Source organism: Pelodiscus sinensis, chromosome 14 (genome assembly GCF_052426305.1).
Source record: "Pelodiscus sinensis isolate ZL-2025 chromosome 14, ASM5242630v1, whole genome shotgun sequence".
In the NCBI taxonomy this organism is placed as follows: Eukaryota; Metazoa; Chordata; order Testudines; family Trionychidae; genus Pelodiscus; species Pelodiscus sinensis.
The window spans coordinates 19,832,812-19,858,788 of record NC_143065.1 but is presented as its reverse complement, the minus strand read 5'-3'; the positions used below and the strand labels follow the sequence as shown (position 1 = coordinate 19,858,788).

Below are 25,977 nucleotides of genomic sequence, written 5' to 3'. Positions count from 1 at the left end.
GAAATTAAATATATGGGCAGTATTAAGTGCTACTTTATAAAATAACCATAGAATCTTTAAGAAAACTAAAAAGTCTTGGGTAAGTAGCTGTGGTTTATTATGTATTAAAACATCTTTTGGCTAGTCTGTATACAATCAGAGCAATCATGTTAAAGAACACTAAACATATATGTTACTCAGCTTCTATTGTTCCTTTCATCTCTACTTTAGCAAGCTAGAATTGTAAGAGGTTTTTCATAAATTTACATGCTTTCCTGGAGACTGTTTTATCTAACTTTTATTCCCCCTCTTCCTGGTTCTCTTTCAGATAGCAGTTCTGTGGATGAAAAGGTTTAAAATCACATATTTCCTTAAGGGGTTGTGTATTTTGTTGATGTTTGTTTGTGACTTATTTGATCTGTTTGGTTCCTTCATTTTAGTTGTGAAATGTGCATGTATCCCAGCTTTCCATTCTTTTGTTCTCCTTTGAGTGTATTCCAAATGTGTTGCATTTATAAACAGGAAAGCCTCACTGTTGTGCTTATCTTATAAAATCATAGTTGCCAACACAGGGGTCTGCTACTGTCAAACATGGTGTCTGGATTTTTGCCTCTGACTAGTTATCATCTACACTGCATACACTCTGGGTTTTAAAGGGCAGCGATATGTGGGAGGCAATATCTGATAGCTTCTCCAGGCTCTTATCACCGTTTTTCACTAAATGCTGAATGCTAATCATGTAATTCAAAGCAAAAATTAATGTAGCTTTGGCGTGGAGCTGACCCTGCTTGACATTTTTCATAGTAGGTGTTATATGTACGACGCAGTTATATTCTATCCAAAATCTATTGGCAGACACTGAGTAACTAAGCTTTTTTTTTTTATTCTTCATTAAAGGCTCGAATAGTAAGTGGAAGTTCTTTGGATGCTTCCAAGTTTTATGCAATCCAGGCATTTGGTGGGTAAGTACAGTGGTGGCCATGAACATTATATATGCAACTCTGGTTCTTATGTTATTTTTAATACCGCTCTGATGTTTATAATTGTCTTCAACTTCTGAGAAATTGAACTTTTGCATTGTAACGGGAATCTGAATTAATAGATGTCACTGTCCTACATCTTTTCTGCAAGTCCGCCCAGAAATTGATGAAATGTCAAGCTGGAAAAGTTATCCATGAATAAAGGAACCTGTTACTTCAAAATTTTAAATATCCAATGTTCTTTTCAAAGCCATATATTATATTTCAGTCTTAAGTCTGCATTTCAGTAAATTGACTGACTTTGCAATATGCTTCTGGTATTTGAGACCAGGAAAATGATGGGGAAATTGTGTTGCTGGTGAAGAAAATGAACATAGCAAAAGCTTATACATTGAAGTTAATCTTGTTGTTGCTGGAGTCATCTTAAATTCCTATTGAGTCAACTTCCTTCTCATTTTCCTTCTGAGTCTCATTCTTCACTCTTGTGTTGGATACTTTTTCTTTAAGGAAAAGAAATTTCACTATGAAAGCATATAGATGCAGTATATCAGTTATACACTTCGAACTATAAAGAATTATACATTGTTCTCCTATTAGTGTGGGCAGACATAGTTTTCCATAGTAATATTCTGCTTCAGATTTAAAGTACTGAGACAAAATTAGCTAATTTATTTTAAATGTTTCCCTTGCTCTTCTTTGAGTTAAACTTGATGATGTGGCCTCGATACCACTGTTTTTCACTTCAGTTTTCTCTGCCCTCTTTTTCTGGATACAATGGACTAATTGAACTGCCGTTCATTTGTTTAACGTAGTTCTCAGAACTCTGTAGAAAAAATAATTATAGTACAATTTACCTGCTATTGTTAATTTTGTTTAGTTTGCTTTTTTATTTTTGCTAGACAACTCTGGATAGATAAATGTGCACTTTTGAGTGGGTTAAGTTATCCCAGTAGACTTTATGAAACTTCAGAAGCTTTTTCTTTTGAGGCTGGTAATATTTCCACCAACTCAACAAAAATAATGTGAATGTTTAAAAATACAAGTAATTTTAAAAGAGAAACCTCCTCAAGGACAATTAATTTTGGTTATTCGAGGAGAATAATGATATATTTAAATTGATTGGTAACAGGTTGACAGCTAAGCATTTGTCATGACCATATCTACTCATCAGCATCCATTCATCCAACCATCCAAAACATCCTTCTTTGCAGATAGAGCATTCAAGTGCTATCCTGCACTGGCTGTTCCCAACTCTCTGAAATTCTGCAGCAGCTGGTAGAAGTACTTAGCTGATGACATTTGTGCTTTTGATACAAAGTCTGTTTCAGTCCAGTCGCCTCCCAGTACATTGACTATGGAAGACCCAGGGGAAGCTTGAAGATGTTGATTGGCTTAGCACCAGACCTCTGTCCACAATCACCTTGTTTCTAGATGTCATATCTAGCTCCTGCACTTATTAGCTTGACAAAACATCTGATAGATCACTAGCCAGAAGATTTACCCTACTTGTTGGGAGTGCTCAAAGAGTTTAGGCCTGGTGGGGGTGGAGACTCGAAACATCTCGGAAGTTACAAACATACAACCTGAGGGATAAAAAGAGGTGTAAAATTTTTGTGTGGATAATATTTAAAAAACACTCTGTGCAAGTATGGCACAATTTTCAGTTTATTATTTAGCAGCAGAGGATTGATATATTTTATAGCAGTTGACAAAAATTCCAAGGTATTAAAATCTTATAAAAATGAACTGCTTCAGAGAAAAGATCTCTATTCCAGAGGCCACAAAACTATTGACCAAACATATGCTACCATGCTTTCATTAAACACAAGTCTCATAAATGTTTGTTGTACTAGACCTTGAAAAATACTTTTCACTGATTTCTTTATTCTCAGAAGTATTTTGAATGTTGGACAGCCTCGTGTATTCATGTGGATTATATTATAATTTTGGCTGTATATTTTTTCATGTATTACTGGGACTACGGTAGGGCCTTGCTCTCTATGTACTATTGGAGATTTCTGATGCTGACTGTGGTACCACTCTGAAGCAAAACTTGAGGAGAGACTGTATATTTTGAGTTTTGGCTGATAATAATTTTGTAGTTGAATTGGAGAGAAATGTATTCTTAAACAAGTTGAAACAACAGCCATACTTTCTAGATGGGGGGTCATGGTAGTACAATTCTATCAATTTCTTTCATATCATAAATACCTTGTTTTTGGTGACTGGTATGAGCAGATCTGCTTTGGATTATCTGATAACTAAAACAATAGTTTGTTTAGTATCTGGGCCTACACTTCAGTGTTGTGATGTTTGTTCTAGTTGGCTTCATCCTGACGTCCATATGCCCTAAACCTCGTTAATGTTTATCTTATCTGGAAGTATAATGATTGTTTTTCTCCATGGAAATAACAATATCTGAAGCAAATTTTTTTCTGTTCACACATCAGTGTTCTAAATACTTATTCTAAAGATTATTCCATAATGAATTAATTATCCGTGGAAATATTTACCGTAATTGTATTCAGGTAACTCTTCTTTGTGTTCAGGTAACCTTCATTGAGTATGTTTACTGTAATCAGGTGGATAGAATCAAAACAAAGCAATAGGATGGTAGTAAATTGTCATGGTATACCATAAGGTACCATGTATATCACAACAGAGGAGCAAGTGTGTGACATACCTGCAAGTACCTCACTGTGGCCTATGTCCTTTTCAAATTACATAAATAAGGGTTTAGTGCTAATTAGACTGGGTAGAATATTACTAAGGAAAAAACATGGTGGTATAAAGTGATACTGTTAATTCTTTCAAAATAATGATGCACACGAGGGAAAGGATGGTTCCATTTTTAGATCACTGCCTGAGTTTTCAGCCCTAAGAGATAAAAACATTTTACTTCTATAAACAGTAACTTTGGTCTAAGAACCATTGACATGATGAATGTGGAACCTCATAACGTTATTTTCAGAGCTACTTTTGCGAGTAGAACTAGCTTTATTTAAATCCAAGTTTAACTTTACTGCAAGGTAAGTTTACTGCCAGAATCACACTTCCACAAATTGCAGAAGCTAGATATGGGGGAAAGAAATTAGATCTATCTTTCTGCTAACGTTGAACTGCTCTTCAGTGTATTTTCTGTGAGCTTGCCCAGTCTAGTTTTAAATATCTCAAGTGATGGGACATTAATCACTTATATGAGAAGACATTTCCACATTGCCTAAAGGAATATTTTGTTGATATTCAAGCCAATTTTAATTTTTTAACATAACACACTCATTCCTCTCAGCTCTGGTACCTTGTGGAACCCTTGCTATTTCCTCTTTCCTGCTTAGGAACATAAGATGGGCAAATTGATGAAGAAAAGGTCTGATTAATCATGATATTTGCAATTTCCATTGAAACTGCTCCTGAGTGTTTTTAATTTGCCAGTAAAACATTAACATTTTTAATCTATAAGCTAGCTGATTAAAGGAAAGCATTTTGTAGGAAGAGATTTTTGGATAGGCACTGAATGTTAAATATTGATTCTTATGGCAGCAGGAAGCCCCATAATGATGAGAAACTTAGATTTGTGTCTTGGTTGAAGAGTATGGTGCAGGCCTTCACCATTCACAAATGAGGATGTCTGAAGAAAACACACACACACATATGTAAACTTAAAAAACAACAAATGGCCCGGTAGCACTTTATAGACTAACAAAATATGTAGATGGTATCATGAGCTTTCATAGGCACAGCCCATCACTTCTTCAGATGATCTGAGTTTTGAGTTTAGGATGTGCAGACCCAAAATAAATAGGGGAGAAGGGAGAGGGGGAAAAGGGGAAAAAAGGAAGGGGGCAGGAAACAAGGAGCAGAGAGTATGAAAATATCAAAGGGAAAAACAAGTAGGCAGAACTGGTAACCTAAAAGCACCTAAAGATTAGATCATTAAAAGAAGCTCATAGGATAGCAATTAGATATGAAGGGTACTAATGCAAGAATATACACAAACTGTACAGACTTACTCGGCTACCCCGTGAAGCTTCCAGACACAGAGATATGTTTGTTGGTGTTAGCAACTTTTTTACTTCATTTTCCTTCCTTCCATCCCACTTGTCTATTCTAGTCTTCTCTGGCCAAATATAATGTGCATGTTTTATTATATTCCTCCTAAAGTATGGGGAGCTATCCTGTCAAACATGCCTTAATTATTTTGTTCTGAATTGTCCATTTTAAAATGAGTAAATTATGGGAGTGAGGGGAAACCTGTAGGATTCTGCCCTCTCATTCTTTGAAGTGACGTGATCCAGAGGTCTTCCTCTTAATCACTAACAGGAATTTCTGCTTCTGGAAGAGACAATTTGTTCTACAAGGATCCAGGGAAATGGCCAGGGAGATAGTAGATTAGAGAAGGACTTCCACCATTTTAAAAAGAAGTTATGAAAAATTAGAATTTAAAATCTTTAAAAGAAAAGTTCTCAAGTTTCTGAAAAGAATCCGAAACTTCTTGCATTTCATAGAACCATCAAATCTCTATAAGGGTACCCCTCACTGTTGATTAGAATAGTGCATATATTGTTCAGTATTTGAATAGTGTCAAGAGTCAGGATGGATGGAGGAAGTTTAATAAACCTCTTGTCAGCTACAAGGTCATCAATGGCATTTGGAAGTTTGGGATTTATTTTGCTTTCTGAAGCTGTAATTAATTCAATGATACTGGACAGGTTTTGCAGGAGTGTCACACAATAGTTGGTTATAGTTAGAATAAATGCAGATCAGCCACACAAAGTTCAGCATTGTTTATCATCAATGTCACTTTGTTTATTTCTAGGATATGAAATGGATAATCAAACTTAATGCCTGAGCAATTAAACTGGTCATGAATTTCCACAAAATATTCTTGAACATTATTATTATATAATGCCAAATATAATAGCCAATGCCAAATATAATAAATAATGCTGATGGGATATGGCTGATTCCAAAATATGTAATTTTAATTAAGGCTGTAAAGTGATTAAAACATTCATTGCAATTAATCACAATACTAAATAACAATAGAATACATTTAAATAGTTTTGGCTATTTTCAACATTTTCAAATATATTGATTTAAATTACAACATAGTATACAAAGTGGACAATATTCACTTTATATTTATTTTTATTAAAATATTTGCTCTTTTTAAAAACCAAATAAATAGTATTTTTCAATTCACTGAATACAAGTATTATAGTTCAAACTCTTTATCATAAATTTGAACTTATAAATATAAACTTGTTAAAAAAACCTGAAATCAAAATAACAATGTAAAACTTTGGAGCCCTCAAGTCCATTCAGTCCTACTTCTTATTTCAGCCACTTGCTCAGATAAACAAGTTTGATTTACATTTTCAGGAGATAATTCTGCCCACTTCTTCACAATTGTGACACGATGCTTCCATATTTTTATGTAAATATGTTTTACAGTATGAATGTGCATAACTTGAATATGCTTCATGCAAAAAGAGTAACCTATCGTTCAACAGCCTGTCATCCTCTGGATGTGTATATTCTATTTGTGTATATGTATCCTCCTTGTATGCAAAGTTAGACATATGAAGTGTAAACCTGCTTATTGATCTAGAATTTCTGGTGAGAGCCATTAGTCATGCTCAAGAAACTTAAAGCATGGGTGCTCAAGACAACGATCTGCAAATGGCTTTGTTTTTCCTGTAAGCCCAAATTGTGGTTGGTCCTACAAAAGCAAGTGGCCATGCCACTGCTGCTGGAATCCATCTTAAATCCGGTATTTTTCATGAGTTTCTTAAGATTTGCACTTCTCAGAGTTCTGTGTTTGTAGCGCCTTATTTTTCATCCATTATAACATATCTGATATAAGTACATAGCTAATATATTTATAAAATATACTTTAATAAAACTTGGAGGATAGGGACATAATTCAAAATGACCTTAGCAAGTTAGAGAAATGGTCAGAGGTAAACAGGATGAGGTTTAATAAAGAGAAATGCAAAGTGCTCCACTTAGGAAGGAACAATCAGTTCCATACATACAAGATGGGAAGCGACTGTCTAGGAAGGAGCATGGCGGAAAGGGATCTAGGGGTCATAGTGGACCACAAGTTGAATATGAGTCAACAGTGTGATGCTGTTGCAAAAAAAGCAAATATGATTCTAGGTTGTATCAACAGGTGTGTTGTAAGCAAAACTCGTGAAGTCATTCTGCCACTCTACTCTGCACTAGTTAGGCCTCAGCTGGAGTACTGTGTCCAGTTCTGGGCACCACATTTCAAGAAAGATGTGGAGAAATTGGAAAGGGTACAGAGAAGAGCGACAAGAATGATTAAAGGTTTAGAGAACATGACCTATGAAGCCAGGCTTCATGAACTGGGCTTGTTTAGTTTGGAAAAAAGAAGATTAAGGGGGGACATGATAGCGGTTTTCAAATATCTAAAAGGGAGTCACAAGGAGGAAGGCGAAAATTTGTTCCTCTTGGTTTCTGAGGACAGGACAAGGAGTAATGGGCTTAAAGTGCAGCAGGGGAGGTTTAGATTGGACATTAGGAAAAAATTCCTAACTGTCAGGGTGGTCAAATATTGGAATAAATTGCCAAGGGAGGTGGTGGAATCTCCCTCTCTGGAGATATTTAAGAACAGGTTAGATAGACATCTGTCAGTGATAGTGTAGACGGAGCTTGATCCTGCCTTGAGGGCGGGGGGCTGGACTCGATGACCTCTCGAGGTCCCTTCCAGTCCTATTATTCTATGATTCTATGAAATGGATTTCTAATTATTTTTATTTTCTCTTCTTTGGCACTAATCCTGCAGACATGCATGGGGCTTAATTTTCTGCATGTGAGTGATCCTGCTGAAACCAATAGCACTGCTTATTTGTAAACAGCTAAAGATGCATAAGAGGGTTTGTGGAATCTGTACCTAAACATGCATATTTTGTACATTTTTTTTCTCCTGACTCCTTTATCTTATGCACCTTCGTTACTTGTTGGAAGGCTATTTTGTACTTACTGGGGCAGTGTAAATTCCTTTGTTCATGATATAGATGTTCCACCATTTTGAACGGTGCTATAAACCATTCAGGTGTCATTTAATTGCAAAGCATTCCCAGAAGATGTGTATTATGCTGATGTATGGTGCTTCTTTGATTAACTTTAAAAATGATCATCTTTTCCCAATTTTGATAGCCTTTGAATCCAGTCAGTGTAGTTAATCTCTATGGCATTCATCGCTTCTGACGTGTCATTTGCTTGTTTTGGCTAATGCATAAGTAATGTATGGATGAATGAATAAGTTTTGGAAATTCACAGTTCCTGATACTGAAGTATTAACTTGGAGATGTAGCAATGGTTTTTTGTTTTATATGTTCCCTCACTCTTAAATATTCATTTCTGTACTTACCAATTGCAATCATGCTGCCACTTATCAGGGTAGATGGATGAACTCTTCATAGCAAATAATTTATTCAGTGAATGTAGCCTGTGAATTTTTTATCAAACATTGATTTAACAAATGTGTCCATGATTCAGAAGTGTTGGACAAACATACATTGTCCTATGGGATGTACACACACTATTTGGTCTTCAGCTATTTGTTATGGTCACATAACTCATGTGGTATTGTTTCTGGCCTCTGGTTGGATGGTGGAAACTTTTTAAAACGGAGATAAGAAACTGGAGAGTTTAAGGTGGTGATGCCAACTCACATTCTTTCCCAGTCACAGTCACACAGATATTCAAGACTTTTGCTTTCATCAAATACCAACATTTTGGGCAGAATTGTACAGAAAAAACAGATGTGATAGTGAATACTATGAAAATATGTTTTGTTTTGAAATGCTGTGCATGAATACTTCTCTGAAGTATTTCTTTAGCTTTCATTTACTGAGGAATGTGGAAATACTATGGGAGTTCTTAAGTTTTGGCCTTCCTTAAGATTTATGTTATAGTATTATTCTAATGTGAAAGTTTTATTTGTTCCATGAACGTGCAGGATGTGCATTATATTTTTGTTTCTAGCATTCATTTGGGCCAAAAGGCTATGTTTTTAAAAATCAGCTATGCTGATTTAAAATCTCTATGCTGACTGAGACTTATGATTTAAAATCTCTACGCTGCAGAGATTTCTTTTAATTAAGCATGTGTACCCCCCTACATGTTTTTTGATATGTAGATGCTTCTACGTAGGGACCATGGAAATTTGTTTGTATTAGAGATGCTGTGGACATTTACCCAGAATTGCATGCCCCACAGAGAAAAAAGCAATTTGCCAGTCTATTGGATTGGGTGAGTATTTTGCTAGCCCACTACCACCACCATACAAATATACACCCTCACCCATAGGCCTATTACCTTTTCTTCATGGAGTATACTTTTCAGTAATATCTCCTCAAATACTTAAATTTACTATTTTGGCAAATGTTTTGCTGATATGTTAGCTCATGAAGAATATCCTTTCTCAACCAGTACCCATGTAAATTGCATTTGAAGCAAATTGATAAAAGACACATCTGCTGGGTTTTTTGATGCCCATACATACCTAGTGTGGTTTCTGTTTCTTTCTTGTCTGGAGAGATGCCCTCTTTGGTTTCACCTGGTTGCTTTATTGCAGTGGTGTCAAAGAATGATTCTTTTATTGTTTGGCCTAATCCATTTTGTAGTGTGGCAATGGTACACAATGCAGCAATGTGCAGACCTTAAGCATTTTACTTTTCTTAGATGATATGTTGAATATGGTGGATCTTTTAACTCACTTGATTTCCATTTTGCTTAGAGGTCTAATATAAGTATTTGGGTGTATGTAGTATTTCTAGGAAGGCATGAAAAAATCAGTATGAGTATTTATAGAGAACTAACAGCCTGTGATTTAAAGGAGGTCAGAATAGATGATCTAATGGCCCTTCTGGCCTTAAATTCTATTAAACTATGAAACAGTCACAGAATATTATTAAGTTTCTTTTCTATCTCAGATTTCCAAAACCATTATTTTTCTGTCAGGGATGCAACCCCATGCTCTGGGTGTCCCTAAGCCTCTGATTGCCAGATGCAAGCACTGGATGACAAAGGATAGATCACTTGATAGTTTGAATTCATCCTTCTTAAACATGGGAGACCAGAACTGCACACAGTATTCCAAATGGGGTCTCACCAATGCCTTGTATACCGGCACTAACACCTCCTTATTTCTCCTAGAAATACCTCGCCTAATGCATCCCATTACATGATAATGCCTATCCTAAGGCTTAACTTAAGGTATTGTCCTTTTGCAAAGCATAAGATCTTTTGTGTTATGAGGGGAACGTTATTCAACAGGTATAGAAATTGATAAACTTGGTGAAGAGGTGGTATAAAGCCAAGTGTGCTGGCCTGAGTCACAGAGGTCCCTTTGAGACATCACCTGAAGGGCTGATCATAACACTGAGCCCACCTACCTGCCCTGCTGAGCCAGAAGTCCTGGTTTCCCACCAACATAGGCACAGAGTTGGGTCATTGCCCACAGCACAGCAACACTGATACTGACAGCAACTCAGCTCTAGATATGCTCAGTCAAAGGGACTTGATACAGCACCCAGGTGAATAGCCCAAATGGGACCAGCACCCCAGATAAATTTGTCTTCCTCTGCATAACATTTGTATACAGAGCAAGCTCATAAGTTTGTCCCCTTTATCAATGAAAGAGAGAGATGTACAGCTGTTGTCCCCCCAGGTAACAATGATTTACACTTGGTTTAATAATAATCAAAAGTGATTTTATTAAATACAAAAAGTAGGATTTCAGCAGTTGCATATTGGAACAGACATATCAGAGTAAGTTACTAAGCCAAACAAAACAAAACATGCCGACAGAGGCTATGTCTAGACTGCAGGCTTCTTTCGGAAGAAACTTTTCTGGAAGAGATCATCTGATAAAACTTCATCCAAAAGAGAGTATCTACACAGCAAAAGCGAATCAAAAAAGCAATCTGCTTTTTCGAAAGATAGCGTCCATTCAGTGTGGATGATATCTAGCATTTCAGCTGTGATTACTACGTATAGAGTGGCTACCAGGGCACCTCTGCTTTTTCCTCTTTCCTCTTCTTTCAAAAGAACTCCCTCTTCCCCATCCACACACCTTTTTCTGAAAGAGATATTTCGGAAAAAGGTTTCTTCCTCATAAAAAGAGGTTTATCAACGTCGGAAAAACCCCTCTGTTCTTTTGATAATTTTTTTGAAAGAATGCAATTGCAGTGTGGACATAAGTGAAGTTTTTTTGGAAAAATGGATGTTTTTCCAAAAAAACTCTGCAGTGTAGACACACCCTGAGCCTAATATACTACAAAAACTTGTTACAAATCATAATTTCTCACCCTAGTTCTTATTTCAGGTAAAGTTCTTCTCAGGCCAGAACGGTTCTCTCTAACTTGGGTGCAGTAAATTTCTCCACCCCTGTCATTAGAGTTCTTTTGTTTCCAGGTGTTTTCATGTATCTTCTCAGGGTAGGGAGCAGTCTGTGAAGTCAGCTGAATTCATTATTTACTTTCTTTCCCTTATATGGAATTCCCCTAGGGCAGAAAATCTTTGTTCAATTCCCTGTGGAAAGATCCAAATTCAAGATGGATGCCAGCACAGCCGATGACATGTTCACGTGACTTTGTAGAATCAATCATAGTCCATGCTCACAGGAAAAACAAGACTATTCAAAGATGATTTATTGAGTATTGGGCTACTTAAGTTTCTTTGTACTTCTAATGGCTTCCACTAACACACCTAGATTAATAAACAGGTGTATACTTCATATTTCTAAATTTAAATACAGGAATGATACATGCACTCAATTACCATGTAGACATTCAGGGGAAGACATTATAATTTCTTCAATGGTCAGTTATATGCCCCATCTTCTGTATATTTGGAAGAGTTTGTGCATCTGTCTGCCTTTGTGTCCATCCATCCATTTGTGAATCCATTTGTTCAAGAATTCCACCTAAACGGTAGGAGCCAGGACCACCAAATTTGGTATACAGGTTCCTTGTATCATAACTTAAAGCAAGATCAGGGCTTGGTTGTGCCAGGACAATGGACTATGCCTGGAATTCAGCTGTTTCTCATAAAATGGAAAGGGAGAGATCTGATAGGAGGGACAGTTATACTGTAAACTGACCAAAGGGGAGCAGCAAGGGAGCAAAGGGCAGAGATGGAGATTTGGACAGCTATAATTCCATTGGACCAGCAAAGGGCAGGGGTGGAGAAAGGGACAGCTACTTACTCTATATTTTTGAGGGTTTGTCCCTCAGCTGGGGGACATGCAACCGTCTCCTGGCTGTGCCCGCTGCAGCTGTAGTGGCCATGGACAATCAATTCTCACCAATTCTCACCTGACCCTGAGTTGATACGAGAGGTCTTGGGTTTCCTCTCTCCTGGAGCAGCCTGCATACTGAACCCCTTATCCCCAGCTCTAGCCCAGAGAAATGATTAAATGAAGAAAAACAAAACGTTTTTGAGTTAAGGACCTGAACAACTGCAGGTAAATCTTCTAGTTTTGTATAAAGCATATTGGAGTGTGTCATATTCACATTAAAAATGTATTTCCATACAAAATATGAGGGCACAACATCACACCAAGGTCATGGCCCAGAACATGCCTTGCCCAGAAGTGTCCTTCACAAGCTGGCTTGCCCTTTAAGGGAGTTGAGCTCATTGTTTATTGTGATCTAATAATTTACCCCAGGTGATCCTGCCGTGTATTCATTTAAAATGAGTGACGCTAGCCATGGGAGGCTCAAGGAGATCTACATAGAGAAGGAAGAGAATTCATCGAGGGGAGGAGAGGCTGGGAATACCCACTCTCTATGAAGGGCCAGGTGAAGGCAGGCTGAAAAGGGCTACAAGGATGGAGTTAGTTTCCGTGTTGGGTCCTGGAAAAGGGGCAGAGCCCAGTGAGAAAAACCTGGAAGTCAGGAATCCTGGGGAGGAGCAAGCAGTTGATAGGACCTAAGAAGATGCCTGAGGAGCCTGGAAACTGGAAGGAGAATCTGTATTAACCATGGGCTACTAGGAAAATAACAAAAGGGGCCTGGAGGTAGTAAGCAACTCAAGGAAACTTTAGCACATCTGAAGGAGCAGTCCTATCTGTACATCATGTCTTTCTATTGGAAATCAGAGCAGGGGGCAGCTCTTGATTACTTTACCACCCCAAAGTAGAGTTGCCAGGCATTCGGAACCCCCATTAGCTCTAAAAGTCCAGACAGCAGTGCAGTGAAGCTAATGCAGGTTCTCTGCCTGCCATGGTTCTGTGTCACTCCCAGAAGTGGCTGACATGTATGGCTCACTGGCACAAGGGTATCTATGGAGGCTCCACGTATTGTCCACAGCCCGAGTGACAACTCCACAGCTCTAATTGGCTGGAAACCTTAGTCAATGGGAGCTGAAGAGATGCACTGTAGGTGTGTACAGTGCATGCAGCATCCTGGCCCTTCTGCTTACGAGTAAGAGGAACATGGTGGCTGCTTCTGGGAGCTGCCAGAGGTAAGTACTGCTTAGATAGAGCCTGCATCCCATTCCTTTTTCCCAGGTCAGAATCCTCTCCTGTACTCCAGCCCCAAAGCTGGAGCCCTCCTCCCAATCTTTTGCCCTAATTTTGAGCCCCCTCCCCCACACAGACTGTCTCCTGGAGCCCACATCCTGCACCCTGACCCCCAGCTCTGAACCTGCTCCTTGAACCCCAAATCCCTCATTTTTTGCCTCATCCAGAGCCCTCTCCTCCCACACCCCAACTCCCTGTCACAGCCTGGCGAAAGTGAGTAAAGAGTGAGGATGAGGGAGGGTGAGTGATGAAGAGAGAGGGGATGGAGTGAGCAGAGGTAGGGCTTCAGAATGGTGCGGGGTCAGGGTGCTGGTTTTGTGCAATTAGAATTTTGGCAATCCTTGGTTTAAGAGTAGCCTAAGAAGGGATGCAAGGATTTCTGGTAGGGATGTTGTTATACCAAAAGGGATTCAAAGAAGATGTGATTTATCCGGAGGACTAAGTTATACACTAAAATAGGCCATCACAGAGCCAAAAAGAAGGTCCACAGGAGGCACTGGTTGTGATTACTCCTCCAATGTGATGTCAAGATGCCAGGGGGTTCAATGGTGGTAAATGGAACCACTTAAATGCCCAGTCTCAAGCAGGCAGCAGTGGAAACTCAACTCTCTTGCATTTCCCAGTACCTTGAGGCTAACAATGACTATCTCTTTTATGGGTATGTTTGGGAACTTAAGTGACTCCCCATCGTGAGCATAACTGGGATGAGCCTTAGAATGTTCCTTGACATTTACCAAACTCAGAATCAGTGGGATGATGGTGGAAACTCCAATTGAGTACCCGCCCTGAAAATATCATAATCCCAGTTCTAGACATATGCATCTAGGAATTTCCCAGCTCAAGCATTCAAAGCGATCTTAAATGTAGTACAGCAAATTCCCAGAAAACAAATAAAAAAGAGTTATATAGATCAAATCCATTGCCCAGAATTGCACCCAGGACTTAAGCAAAGTAAGCCCTTATGGGATAAGAGGGAAGGGCTTTTCATGTATTGATTACTGGTTAAAAGTTAGGAAACAAAAGATCGGAATAAATGGTCAGTTTTCAGAATGGAGAGAGGTAACTAGTGGTATTCTGCATGGATCTGTACTGGGACCAATCCTATTGAACATATTAATAATGATCTGGAGAATGGGGTAAACAGTGAGGTGGCAAAATTTGCAGATGATACTAAACTACTCAAGATAGTTAAGTGCAAAGCAGACTATAAAGAACCTGTTGAACTCCTTGCCAAAGGATGTTGTGAAGACTAGGACATTAATAGGGCTCAAAAAAAGAACTAGATAAATTCATGGAGAATAGGACCATCAATGGGTTAGGCAAGGTGGATAAGAATGGTGTCCCTAGTCTGTCAGAAGCTGGTAATGGGTGACATGAGAGGGATCACCTAGAATCATAGAGCTGGAAGAGACCGCAGAAGGTCATCAAGTCCAGGCCCCTTCTCTAGGCAGGATCAATCCCAACTGAATCAACCCAGCCAGGGCTTTCTCAAGCCGAGACTTAAATACCTCTAGGGATGGAGACTCCACAACTTCCCTAGGTAACCCATTCCAGTGCTTCACCACTCTCCTAGAGGAATAGTTTTTTCTAATATCCAACCTGGACCTCTCCCACCACAACTTGAGACCATTGCTCCTTGTTCTGCCATCTGTCACTATTGAGAACAGCCTTTCTCCATCCTCTTTGGAACTTCCTTTCAGGAAGTTAGAGGCTTCTATCAAATCCCCCCTCATTCTTCGCTTCTGCAGACTAAACAGACCCAACTCCCTCAGGCTCTCCTTGTAGGTCATATTCTCCAGCCCCCTAATCATTTTGGTTGCCCTCCGCTGGACCCTCTCCAATGCGTCCACATCCTTTTTGTAGTGGGGGGCCCAGAACTGGACACCATACTCCAGATGTACCCTCACCAGAGCCAAATAAACGGGAATAATCACATCTCTGGATCTGGTGTAGAGAATTCACAAGAGTTCACAAGAGTATTCTGAGACCTAATGAAGTATTTTTGGGAATATGGATCTGGAGGACAGTTGATAGGTAGAGATCTATTGGATTATGGGGAATGAGAAAGCCATATACACATTGGGTTGAGAAGAGATGTGAGTATTTTTGTGAACTAATTCAGAACTGAAAAAAAGTTTGGTATTCATTTGAAAGAATAGGAGAAGGTTCCAATGGAGTCATTCCTTCAGAACTGTTTCACCCATATGTAGATTTATTTAAATCAAGATCTCTAAGATAATGATTAAACAAAAGTGCTTCAAACTCTGCATTAGCTAATAGGGAAAAGGGGGGAAAGAACATAATTTTTCTGCTACTACTACTACTACTACTACTACTACGTTATAGGCAATATTTCACTATTGTGAGGCATTAAACGACATGTTTCAGTAGCCTGCTGATAAAAAGACTACTTCAGATAATTCACTCACTCCTACTTGAATCTTGCCATAAGGAACTCGTTAATTTCTGTCAAAGAAAACAGATATTATTGTCAGCCTACTGGATTCTTACCAGGCAGCGTTCACTTTAGATGAAAATAGCTGATAACATCTTGCCTTTTTGGACTCTTGGGGCATGTCTACACAGCAGCATTATTTCGGAAAAATGTCAGTTATTCTGAAATAACATATTGCACGTCCACATAGCAAGCCAGTTATTTATAAATAAATTTGAAATGGACGTCTTATTCCAACTTCTATAAACCTCATTGTATGAGGAGCAAGGGAACTCGGAGGAAGAGTGCTTTATTTTGAACTAAGTGCTGTGTAGACTTGCCCAAATTTGAAATAAGCTACCCAATTGACATAGCTCAAGTTGTGTAGCTTATTTCAAGTTTAGCCCTGTTGTGTAGACATGCCCTTGTTCTTTCTCCAGGAAAGTTAATGGAGCAGGTAATTAAAGAATTCATCTGCAAACATCTGGAAGAAAATAAGATGATAGGTAATAGCCAACATGGATTTGTAAAAAGCAAACCATGTCAAATCAATCTGATAGCTTTCTTTGATAGGATAACAAGCTTTGTAGATAAGGGAGAAGCGGTGGACTTTAGTAAAGCATTTGATATTGTCTTGCATGACCGTCTTATCAATAAACTAGGCAAATACAACTTAGATGGGGCTACTATAAGATACGTGCATAACTGGCTGGATAACCATTCTCAGAGAATAGTTATTAATGGTACACAGTCATGCTTGAAGGGAATAACAAGTGGAGTTCCCCAGGGGTATCTTTTGGAACTGGTTCTGTTCAATATCTTCATCGACGATTTAGATGATGGCATAGAAAATATGCTTATTAAGTATGCAGATGGTACCAAGCTGGGAAGGGTTGCAACAGCTTTGGAGGATTTGAATGGTCTGGACAAACTAGAGGTAAATAGGGTGAATAATGGTCTGAGGTAAATAGGGTGAATTTTACTAAGGACAAATGCAAAGTACTCCACTTAGGCAGAAATAATCAGTTTCACATATACAGAATGGGAAGTGACTGTCTAGGAAGGAGTACTCCAGAAAGGGATTTAGGGGTCAGAGTGGACCACAAGCTAAATACGAGTCATTGATGTGACACTTTTGCAAAAAAAAAGTAAACATGATTCTGGAATGCATTAACAGGTGTATTGTAAGTAAGACACAAGAAGTCATTATTTCGCTCTACTCTGCACTGATTTGGCCTCAGTTGGAGTATTGTGTCCAGTTCTGGGCACCACACTTCAAGAAAGATGTAGAGAAATTGGAGAAGATCCAGAGAAGAACAACCAAAATGATTAAAGGTCTAGAAAACATGAGTTATGAGGAAAGACTGAAAGAACTGGGCTTGTTTAGTTTGGAAAAGAGAAGACTGAGATTGTGGTTTTCAAGTATCTAAAAGAGAGGAGGGGGGAAATTGTTCTCTTTGTCCTCTGATGATAGGACAAGAAACGGTGGGCTTTAATTACAGCAAGGGAGGTTTAGGTTGGACATTAGGAAAATCTTCCTGTCAGGGTGGTTAAACACTGGAATAAATTGCTTAGGGAGGTTTTGGAATCTCCATCACTGGAGATATTTAAGAGCAGGTTAGACAGACATCCATCAGGGATGATCTAGACACTGCTTGATCCTGCCATGAGGGCAGGGGCCTGCACTTGATGATCTCTCTAGGTCCTGTCAGTTCTAGTATTCTATTAATCTAATTTAACGTTCATTCTTAAGAGGATACGTCTACACAACAAAGTATTTTTGGAAAAATGGCTGTTTTTCTGAAAAAACTTCACCGACATCCACACTGCAATCGCATTATTTTGAAAACAAATTGAAAGAACAGAGGGATTTTTATGACATTGGTAAATCTCTAAGAGGAAGAAGCCTTTTTCTGAAAGAGCTCTTTCGGAAAAAGGCGTGCGTGGACGAGGAAGATTTCTTTCGAAAGAAGAGGAAAGAGGAAAAAGCACAGATGCTCTGATGGCCACTCTGTCCATAACAATCACAGCTTACATGCGAGATAGCATCCAATCAGTGTGGACACTATCTTTTAAAAAAGCAGATCAATTTTTTGATGTGCTTTGGAAGTGTGGATGTGCTCTTTCGGAAGAAGTTTTTTCTGAAGATCTCTTCCGGAAAAGCTTTTTCCAAAGGAAGCCTGCAGTTTAGACATAGCCAGACAGTCAAAATGCTTGCCCCACCTCCTTGGTAATTATCCATAGTTCCTGAATTCTTTTTTTCTCTTCCACTGTATTCTCACAGTTGTGCTTGCTTTCCATTTTCTTTTCTAGATCCACCATTTATTGTGTTGATACTGTTCAATCCATGTTAAATGTATCTAGTCTCACACCATAGCACAAACCTCTCGTACTTTGTTCGCTTCATCCTCAAGTTATAGTAATGCTGAGTGGGATGGCATGCTAAGTCAGACATAGAATTCATAAACATATTACAAATAACTACCTCATTTGCCACCATTATAACTGTTCTGCCTTATTTTAAACTAGTCCCTGCTGTTCTAAATGATGAGTAAAACATATGGAGAATTCTGCTGGCAGAGCATTCAGCTTTAACAAACAGTATTAATATCAAAAGCCAAAAGTACTTTAGAGTTTCTGAGAGGAAATGAGATTTTAAACAAGGAAGTGTCAGTATTGGATTTAGAGGGATCTGACTTTCTCTTAAAATGTTATAGTATCAGCAGAAGGTATTCTGTAGAGAGCTGTTCTGCACACTGCAAGGTTTTTCATATTCCCTGGTAAAGAAACTACTTCTGTCCATGGAAACTTTTAATACTTTTAAAAAATCTAAACCCTTTCTATCCAGCAGCTGTTTCTGTGTCTGAGGAATGTTTACATCGTACACTCAGTGAAAATAATCATTGAGGAATTCAGTTGCTTTGTAGACTAACCTTTGAGAACTAGACTGAGATGAAAAAATTGCCTGCCCAAGGAAATTGGTTTTAATGGATGTAATTTGAGTCTTTAGCAATCTCAACTCCCAGGTAGCCTAACTTTCTGAGTTCTGTAGTAGCAGACAGCATCCATTGCCATGGTGGAGGCAGATTCTTGCCATGCTCTTGATGTTACTTGATGATGTCAATGTGCTTGTGTCATCTACTGCTAATCCTGACACTGGTCTCAAAGGTCAAATTTCTGCTCAAGGGAATCAAGAGGAATCAGAATGTGTAATTGGATCTGGCTGTGTAGCTCAAAAACCCTTTCTGATGACATATTAAACTGACCTGAAATAGATGTGAAATTTTCAGTAGACAGACCTATATTAGGCAATACTGTGTGTAAATCTGGTCTCCCATGTTTAAGTAAGATGAATTTAAAGTGGAACTGGTGGAAGGGCTACTAGGATGATCCAAGGAATGGGAAATCTACCTTCCTAAATGAGACTCAAAGAGCTTGGCTGGTTTAGTGTAACCAAAAGAAGGCTGAGGGGAGATATGATTGTTCTCTCTAAATACACCAGTGGGATAAATATCAGGGAGGGAAAAGAGATATTTAAGTTAAACGGCGGTGTGGTCACAACTGGTCACCAACAAGTTTAGGCTCAAAATTAGACAAAGGTTCCTAACGATGCAAGGAGTGAGATTCTGAATCAGCCTTAAAAGGGAGCACTGGTGGCACAAAATCTAACTGGCTTCAAGACTGAGCTTGATAAGTGTGTGGAGGTGATGCCACTATAACTTCTGGAAGATGGCAATTAGATATTTTTAGACATCTGATACCCATTCCTAAGTATTCATTTAGCTTTAGGCTTTTTTGTATCTTAGGTATAGTTATAAATATTTTGTAATCACAAAGACAGAAGTAGCAGTGAGCAATTTCCTGTGTTTCATCTGTGCTGTTGTAGACCTTGTCAGTATTTTCCCATATATGATGCATTAGTTGTTATATAGTCTATTATTTAAATATTCATTTCAAGAAAAAAGGGTAGAAAACATTCTGTGATGACTTGACACTTGAAGTTATCTCAGAGTTATATTGAGAAGAGTGCTTCTCTTCCCTCCCCCCGGCTAGAAAGACTCTTGCCATAGTTTCAGAAGTATATTTAGATCTGTGTTGGGATAAAACCCTATCAGAGAATACAAGAGGTTAAGAGTGGATTAGTTATATGCATTGTACCAGTGTTATAATTAATTAGCTGTATTTCTGCCAGAAGGGCAGGACTAGGAGATGTTAGGAAATAATTTAATGGAGAGGTGATCCTCACAAAAGGGTGAAAGTTCAGTCTGAAAGGAGAAACCATAGGGAGTAGATGGATTCCCATGAAGCAGCTAGAACTAGAGTTTGTGGGAGGACAAATCTCTGAGGAAGGAAGCCTGACAGACCGGTAATCAGTATCAGAGATGGGAGAAAAGACTTTAGATTAGTAGGGCTACTTCACTGAGAGACTTTGGATGTTAATTTCAGCTTCCCTTACCCTGAAATGGATCTCAGCTCGGTCAGAAGGGCTGAATTGTGCACAGCAGCAGTTAGCCTCCATGTTGCTGGCAATGAAAACCCATGAAGCTCTGGATGCTCTGATCTTAAGGACATACCATAAAACGAGGTAATTAATTTTTGTTGTAAAATCATAGAATACGTTTTGGAAAAGACCAGTTAGGACATCCAGACCATCTCTCTTCAAATGCAGGTTTGTCCCTGAACTACACTTTCTGATGTTTTCATGTAGTCACATTATAAATGTCACAAGCAATGAGTGTTCTGTGAGTTCCCTTGAGAGCCATTCTGCAGCAACGCAGTGAATTTCACAACCTTTATGGATCTCCTAAAATAATAGGAGGAAATTTTCTTATAACCCTTCATATTACCCTTAAATAATTCTTATAACATCCTCATCCTCATATTCATGAATTGTTATATCCCCATAGTTGCAGCTCCTTTCCAATGTCATGTCTTATCCACACTATACATATTCTGTTCTTGCTCTTGATAATTTTTGAAAATCTCACTCAAATCAACTTAGTTTCTCATAGCTTCCCAACAATAATATGTTCTAGGTTTCTCCTACCTACAAAATTTCTATGTTTCAGAAAGGTTTTCATGAGATGCTCATTTTCCCAGTTTAAATCATATTTGTTTATTTTTGCCCATGTGTCTAATTTCACTATAGTTGTTTTTTTTCTCTGTGGTATTTGTATTATTTTTCTATAGTTAAGGTCCTGGTCTACACTAGGACCTTATTCCAAAATCAGCGCCCCTAGTTTGAATTTATAAGTGGTGCATCCACACTACCAAGCCCATTATTTCAAAATAATGGGCTGTTGAATTTGAACTCTCTCCTTTGCTTTTCACAAGGAGTGACACTAATTCTGAAATAGTAATTTTGACACTACAGCCTCTCCAGTGCTGCTAATTCAAACTTATTGACCTTCGGGAGGCCTCCTGCAGCTCCCCAGTGTGCTTCCTGGGGCTCTAAGTCCGAAGGAGCACATCCACATTAAAGGAGCCTGCCTCAGACTAATTTTAATGCTTCCCCATAGTTGGGACACACTAGTTCACATTTGTTAAATCAGGAATTTTTAAGTGGAATTTAGTAATTTCAAAACTGTTTGCTAGTATAGACAAGGTGTTTCCCAAAGGAGACCCTGAGAAACAGAACTAAGATACTTTCCCCAGGTTTAACAGTTGAGATCTGGAACTTTGGTTTGGCCATTTAGAGACATTATCAACTACAAATTTTGGAGCCAACGTCATGTACATTTCTGATATTAGGAACCGCTCCACTTTCATTAAAGATTTTTATCAACATGAATTTTACTTCTGCTTCTGGCATTAGTATTAACAGTAATTATTGCCATGCTCCTGGCTCGACCACCCCCAACTTGTTGTATTTCCATTCATCACATACCTTTTTTAATTGTCTTTCATCCATATGACTATCCAGATAACAGAGCTCTTGCCCAATTCAGTTGGAATTAATTTTTCATGCAAGAAATTGAGATTGTAGATCTGACACTCTGTAAGCTTGCAGATGACTTTTATGCATTTTATGGTTTAGCATTCTGAGTACTTCATTGATCAAGTGTGATTAAGGAGTTCATGTTTATAAACTGAGGTTGCTAGATTTTCCTTATTACTTCCACTCCAGGCACAGGAGAAGTTAGACAGGCCTCAGGGTTCCGCTGAATCATTCAGAAAAGTCAGCATCATCTCGTCTTTACTTCATTTTCAAGTCCTTTTAAGTAATGCATCGGGCTTGGATATGTAATGGATAGGAAAAAGATAATGGTATTGTCTACTTCAAAAATACAAAATCTTTAAGAGTTAGATTTTTGTCTACACTGGGGACTTGTCCTGATTACAACCAATGAAGATGATTCACTTTTGTATCTGTACCAATGAAAATCATTACAACTCTATTTGAAACCAAGGTAAGGTGCAAATTGCAGTTTATCACATCTCATGTCGATGACACTAAGGGTACACCAAAGCAACTACACTTGTGGCTGGTCATTGATGGCTGAAAATGAGGCATATCCCAAATTAAACAAGGCCTAGTTTTTCAAAGTTTTACCATGATCTTCAATAGGGGTGAGGGTGAAGAATTCTCTTGTGCCATGAGCGTAATTGGACAGACCATTTCCTTTTTGAAATTACATTTCTTCCTCAAACTAAAGCTCTTGTAATGTAGACTTTCAGCATTCCTTTAAGAAATAAGTAGTTTAGGATTGATAGGAAAGTAATTCTAAAGACAGATGAGAAACTAGTGATGTGTAGGAACTTTTTAAACACAGGCTTATGTCTCTGAAGCTCAGCAGGAAAGGTTTTCTGATGCTCCAAATTAAGCATACAACATCATCTGTGCAGCAACCTCTACAAAACTTCAGCAAAGAATTTTCCGAATGAAATCCCAAATTCCTCACAAGTATAATTTCTCTGAGGAAAAAATGTATTTCTTTTTGAAAACAAGGAACTTCTCTCATCGTATTACTTTTGTAGCAAGTTGTTTGTGGAAACACAATTCAGTAGTCAACAGTGAGTTTTCTAATATAAATTATTTGCAAAACCAGAAAACCATGCTTGTTTTGTGGTGTCAATCATGCAAATTAAATCTGCTTCTTTTCTCTAATATATAAATAGTGCATAGATCAGGCCTGGGCAAAATACAGCCCGTGGTCCAGACCTGGCTTGCCAAGCCACCAGATCCCACCCATGGAGGCAGCAGGGAGCCCCAGGCAGGCTCCACTGCCATGTGAGCTGTGAAGAAACATGGCTGCCGGGTTCCGTTTCTGTTTTAAAACTGGAGGGGAGGAGGGAAGTTTTAGGAGCCACCCCACCCCCAGCACAATGCGAGCTGCATGTTAGACTAACAGGCAGCTAAGAAGAATCATGCCCCCCCTCATGCCAGGACCTGGTACCATCTAGACAGTCCCTGATAGATTTCTTATCTAACCTCTTAAATATCTCCAGAGATGGCGATTCTACAACCGCCCTAGGCAACTTAATAAAATAGGCCATTATTTTGATGATGTAAATATTTACTGTGAATTGCCCATAATTTACCCTGTATCCCAACAGCCCAGAGTATTTTGAAAAATATCTAAATAAAATACTTTATCTCACTAATACTTTACCAAGTACACCAATAGTCCTTCCATGAAGTTCTTCATATTATAACCTTTTACAGCAAGTATGTTTTCCCTCTAAGTTGCTATTGTATAAAATAGATAAATTGACTTTTAAATTCTTACAAGTTTACAGAGTTCTTCAATGGAGATGAAGGCAGTCATTTAAAAAGCAAAGTGTCACATGTCTAGCTCTCTTACACGAGAATTGATGCTCTCCTCTGGCCAAAAAAGAGGCTATAACTGCATCAGTAGCTGTCAAGGCTCAGTGGAAGAGAAACCTGGTGGCAATCTCTGGAGGAGACAGAAAGCCAGCTGAGGGTTAAGAGCCACAAAGGGTGATACCTGCTGGTTGTTAGAGCCGGAGACCTAGGTCATGGTGAAGGACCCTGGGGCTATACTGGGAAGCCGCAGTCTGGTGAGGGATGCCAGATTTATATTTGTGGTGGTATCGGGACTTATTATGGTCACTGGGTTTTCTGTTGTAATAACTTGACCCCACAAAGACTGTTTTGTCTGTTTCTGGGACTCAGAAATTGAGGCAAACAGCCCTATGACACAAGGACGGTGAAGAAATCCCTTCTAGTCCTTCAGGAAAAATGTTTTGTTTTAAGTCAGCTTCCAAGATAACCTGAAAATGAAGGTTGACTATACAACATTTATTCTGAGAGACAAAAGAGGTAATTTGTTAAATATGAGAATATAGAGAATTCAAGGTTCCCAAAACTTTTAAGTCAGAAAAAATACATATCAAGAAGGAAGAGTCAAGATATGAAGAGACACCAGTCTCTTTGAATGATGATGTCTTTGCCTCTTGTGAGTCCATCTATTATCAAGGTCATGAAGCTGACAAAGTTTTTGTTCTTTGTCAGGACTTCCTGTCATGGCTATTGGTTTAGATAAAGGGAGAAGTCTGCCCAGTATGCAGTTTAATAAAGGTGGAACTCTGAGGGGAAAAACTTGTGGCTGGGAGGAATTTCCTGAGAGAGGAACATAGGCAAGAAGTTGTCATGCTAATTGTACATTTCTATATTAAAATACAATAAATTTGGTTATAGTGTCATGTGACACAAATTAGAAGTGTTATAACTGTATAAAGTGAGCCAGTTTGCTTATTTAAGTATGTCTGAGTGGAAAAGAATTGTAATATCTTGAATTAAAATGCTGCAGGGATTGGGTTCCAGACCAAAAAAAAGTGGTTTTCTGATAACTTACATTTACCATTGCAAATAAATAAATAAAACCCACAAGGAGTCCTGTGGCACCAAAGGGTGTGTCTAGACTACATGCCTCCTTCGACGGAGGCATGTAGATTAGCCAGATCGGAAGAGGGAAATGAAGCCGCGATTAAAATAATCGCGGCTTCATTTAAATTTAAATGGCTGCCCCGATCTGCCGATCAGCTGTTTGTCGGCAGATCGGGGCACTCTGGACACGACGCGCCGACAAAGAAGCCTTTCTTCATTGGCACAGGTAAGCCTCGTGAAACCAGGTTTACCTGTGCCGATGAAGAAAGGCTTCTTTGTCGGCGCATCGCATCCAGACTGCCCCGATCTGCCGACAAACAGCTGATCGGCAGATCGGGGCAGCCATTTAAATTTAAATGAAGCCGCGATTATTTTAATCGCGGCTTCATTTCCCTCTTCCGATCTGGCTAATCTACATGCCTCCGTCGAAGGAGGCATGTAGTCTAGACACACCCATAGAGACTACAAAAGAATATCAAAACCCAATTACAAAGGGAGACAGCTGAACTGGAATTCATTTGAAAATTCAGTTCTATCATCTTAGAACTGAATAAGGATCTGAACTGGTTAATGCATTCCTCTCTTGATATCCATATCCCTACATCAACGGCAGTGAATGAGCTACTTCCACCCTGACTTGATTAGCCTCATTTATACAAGTATCCTCTTTATTTTGTCTATATGCATGCATGTATGTGTGTGTATATATATATATATAATATATACCCCTGCCACTGTTTACTCCACTCCAATTCATTTGATGGAGTGGGTTTTACCCACAAAAGTGTATGCCCTAATAAAATGTGTTCGTCTCTGGGCTCTGGTCTACACCAGGGGGTTATTTCAAAATAGCTCCCCTTATTTCAAAATAACAAGAGGAGCGTCTACACTACTAAGCCTCTTATTTTAAAATAGTGGGGAGGTTATTTCAAAATAATAGCTCCCACTTTCCATGGGTGCATCAACACAACACCTTTACCTCAAAATAAGCTATGCAATTTGCGCTTTGCAAATTGTGTAGCTTATTTTCAAGATTTGGCGCTGTCTACACAATGCCAAATTTAAAAATAAAGGGCTATTCCGACAAGTCCCTTAACCCTTGTGGAATGCACATCCTTTATTTAGAAATATATTTTAAAATAATGGGCCTGTTTAAAGATGCAGCATTGCTATT

At 38.6% G+C, this 25,977-nt stretch overlaps 1 protein-coding gene across 1 annotated transcript in view; it reads left to right on the top strand.

Moving 5' to 3' along the window:
* The window catches only part of UNC13C (unc-13 homolog C), a 435,134-nt gene that overhangs the window by 46,652 nt on the left and 362,505 nt on the right, over positions 1 to 25,977 (top strand). The window contains exons 2-3 of the mRNA XM_075897272.2: positions 308 to 330; positions 877 to 941. Coding sequence (XP_075753387.2) covers positions 308 to 330; positions 877 to 941 — 88 coding nt within the window. The remainder of the gene's footprint in view (positions 1 to 307; positions 331 to 876; positions 942 to 25,977) is intronic.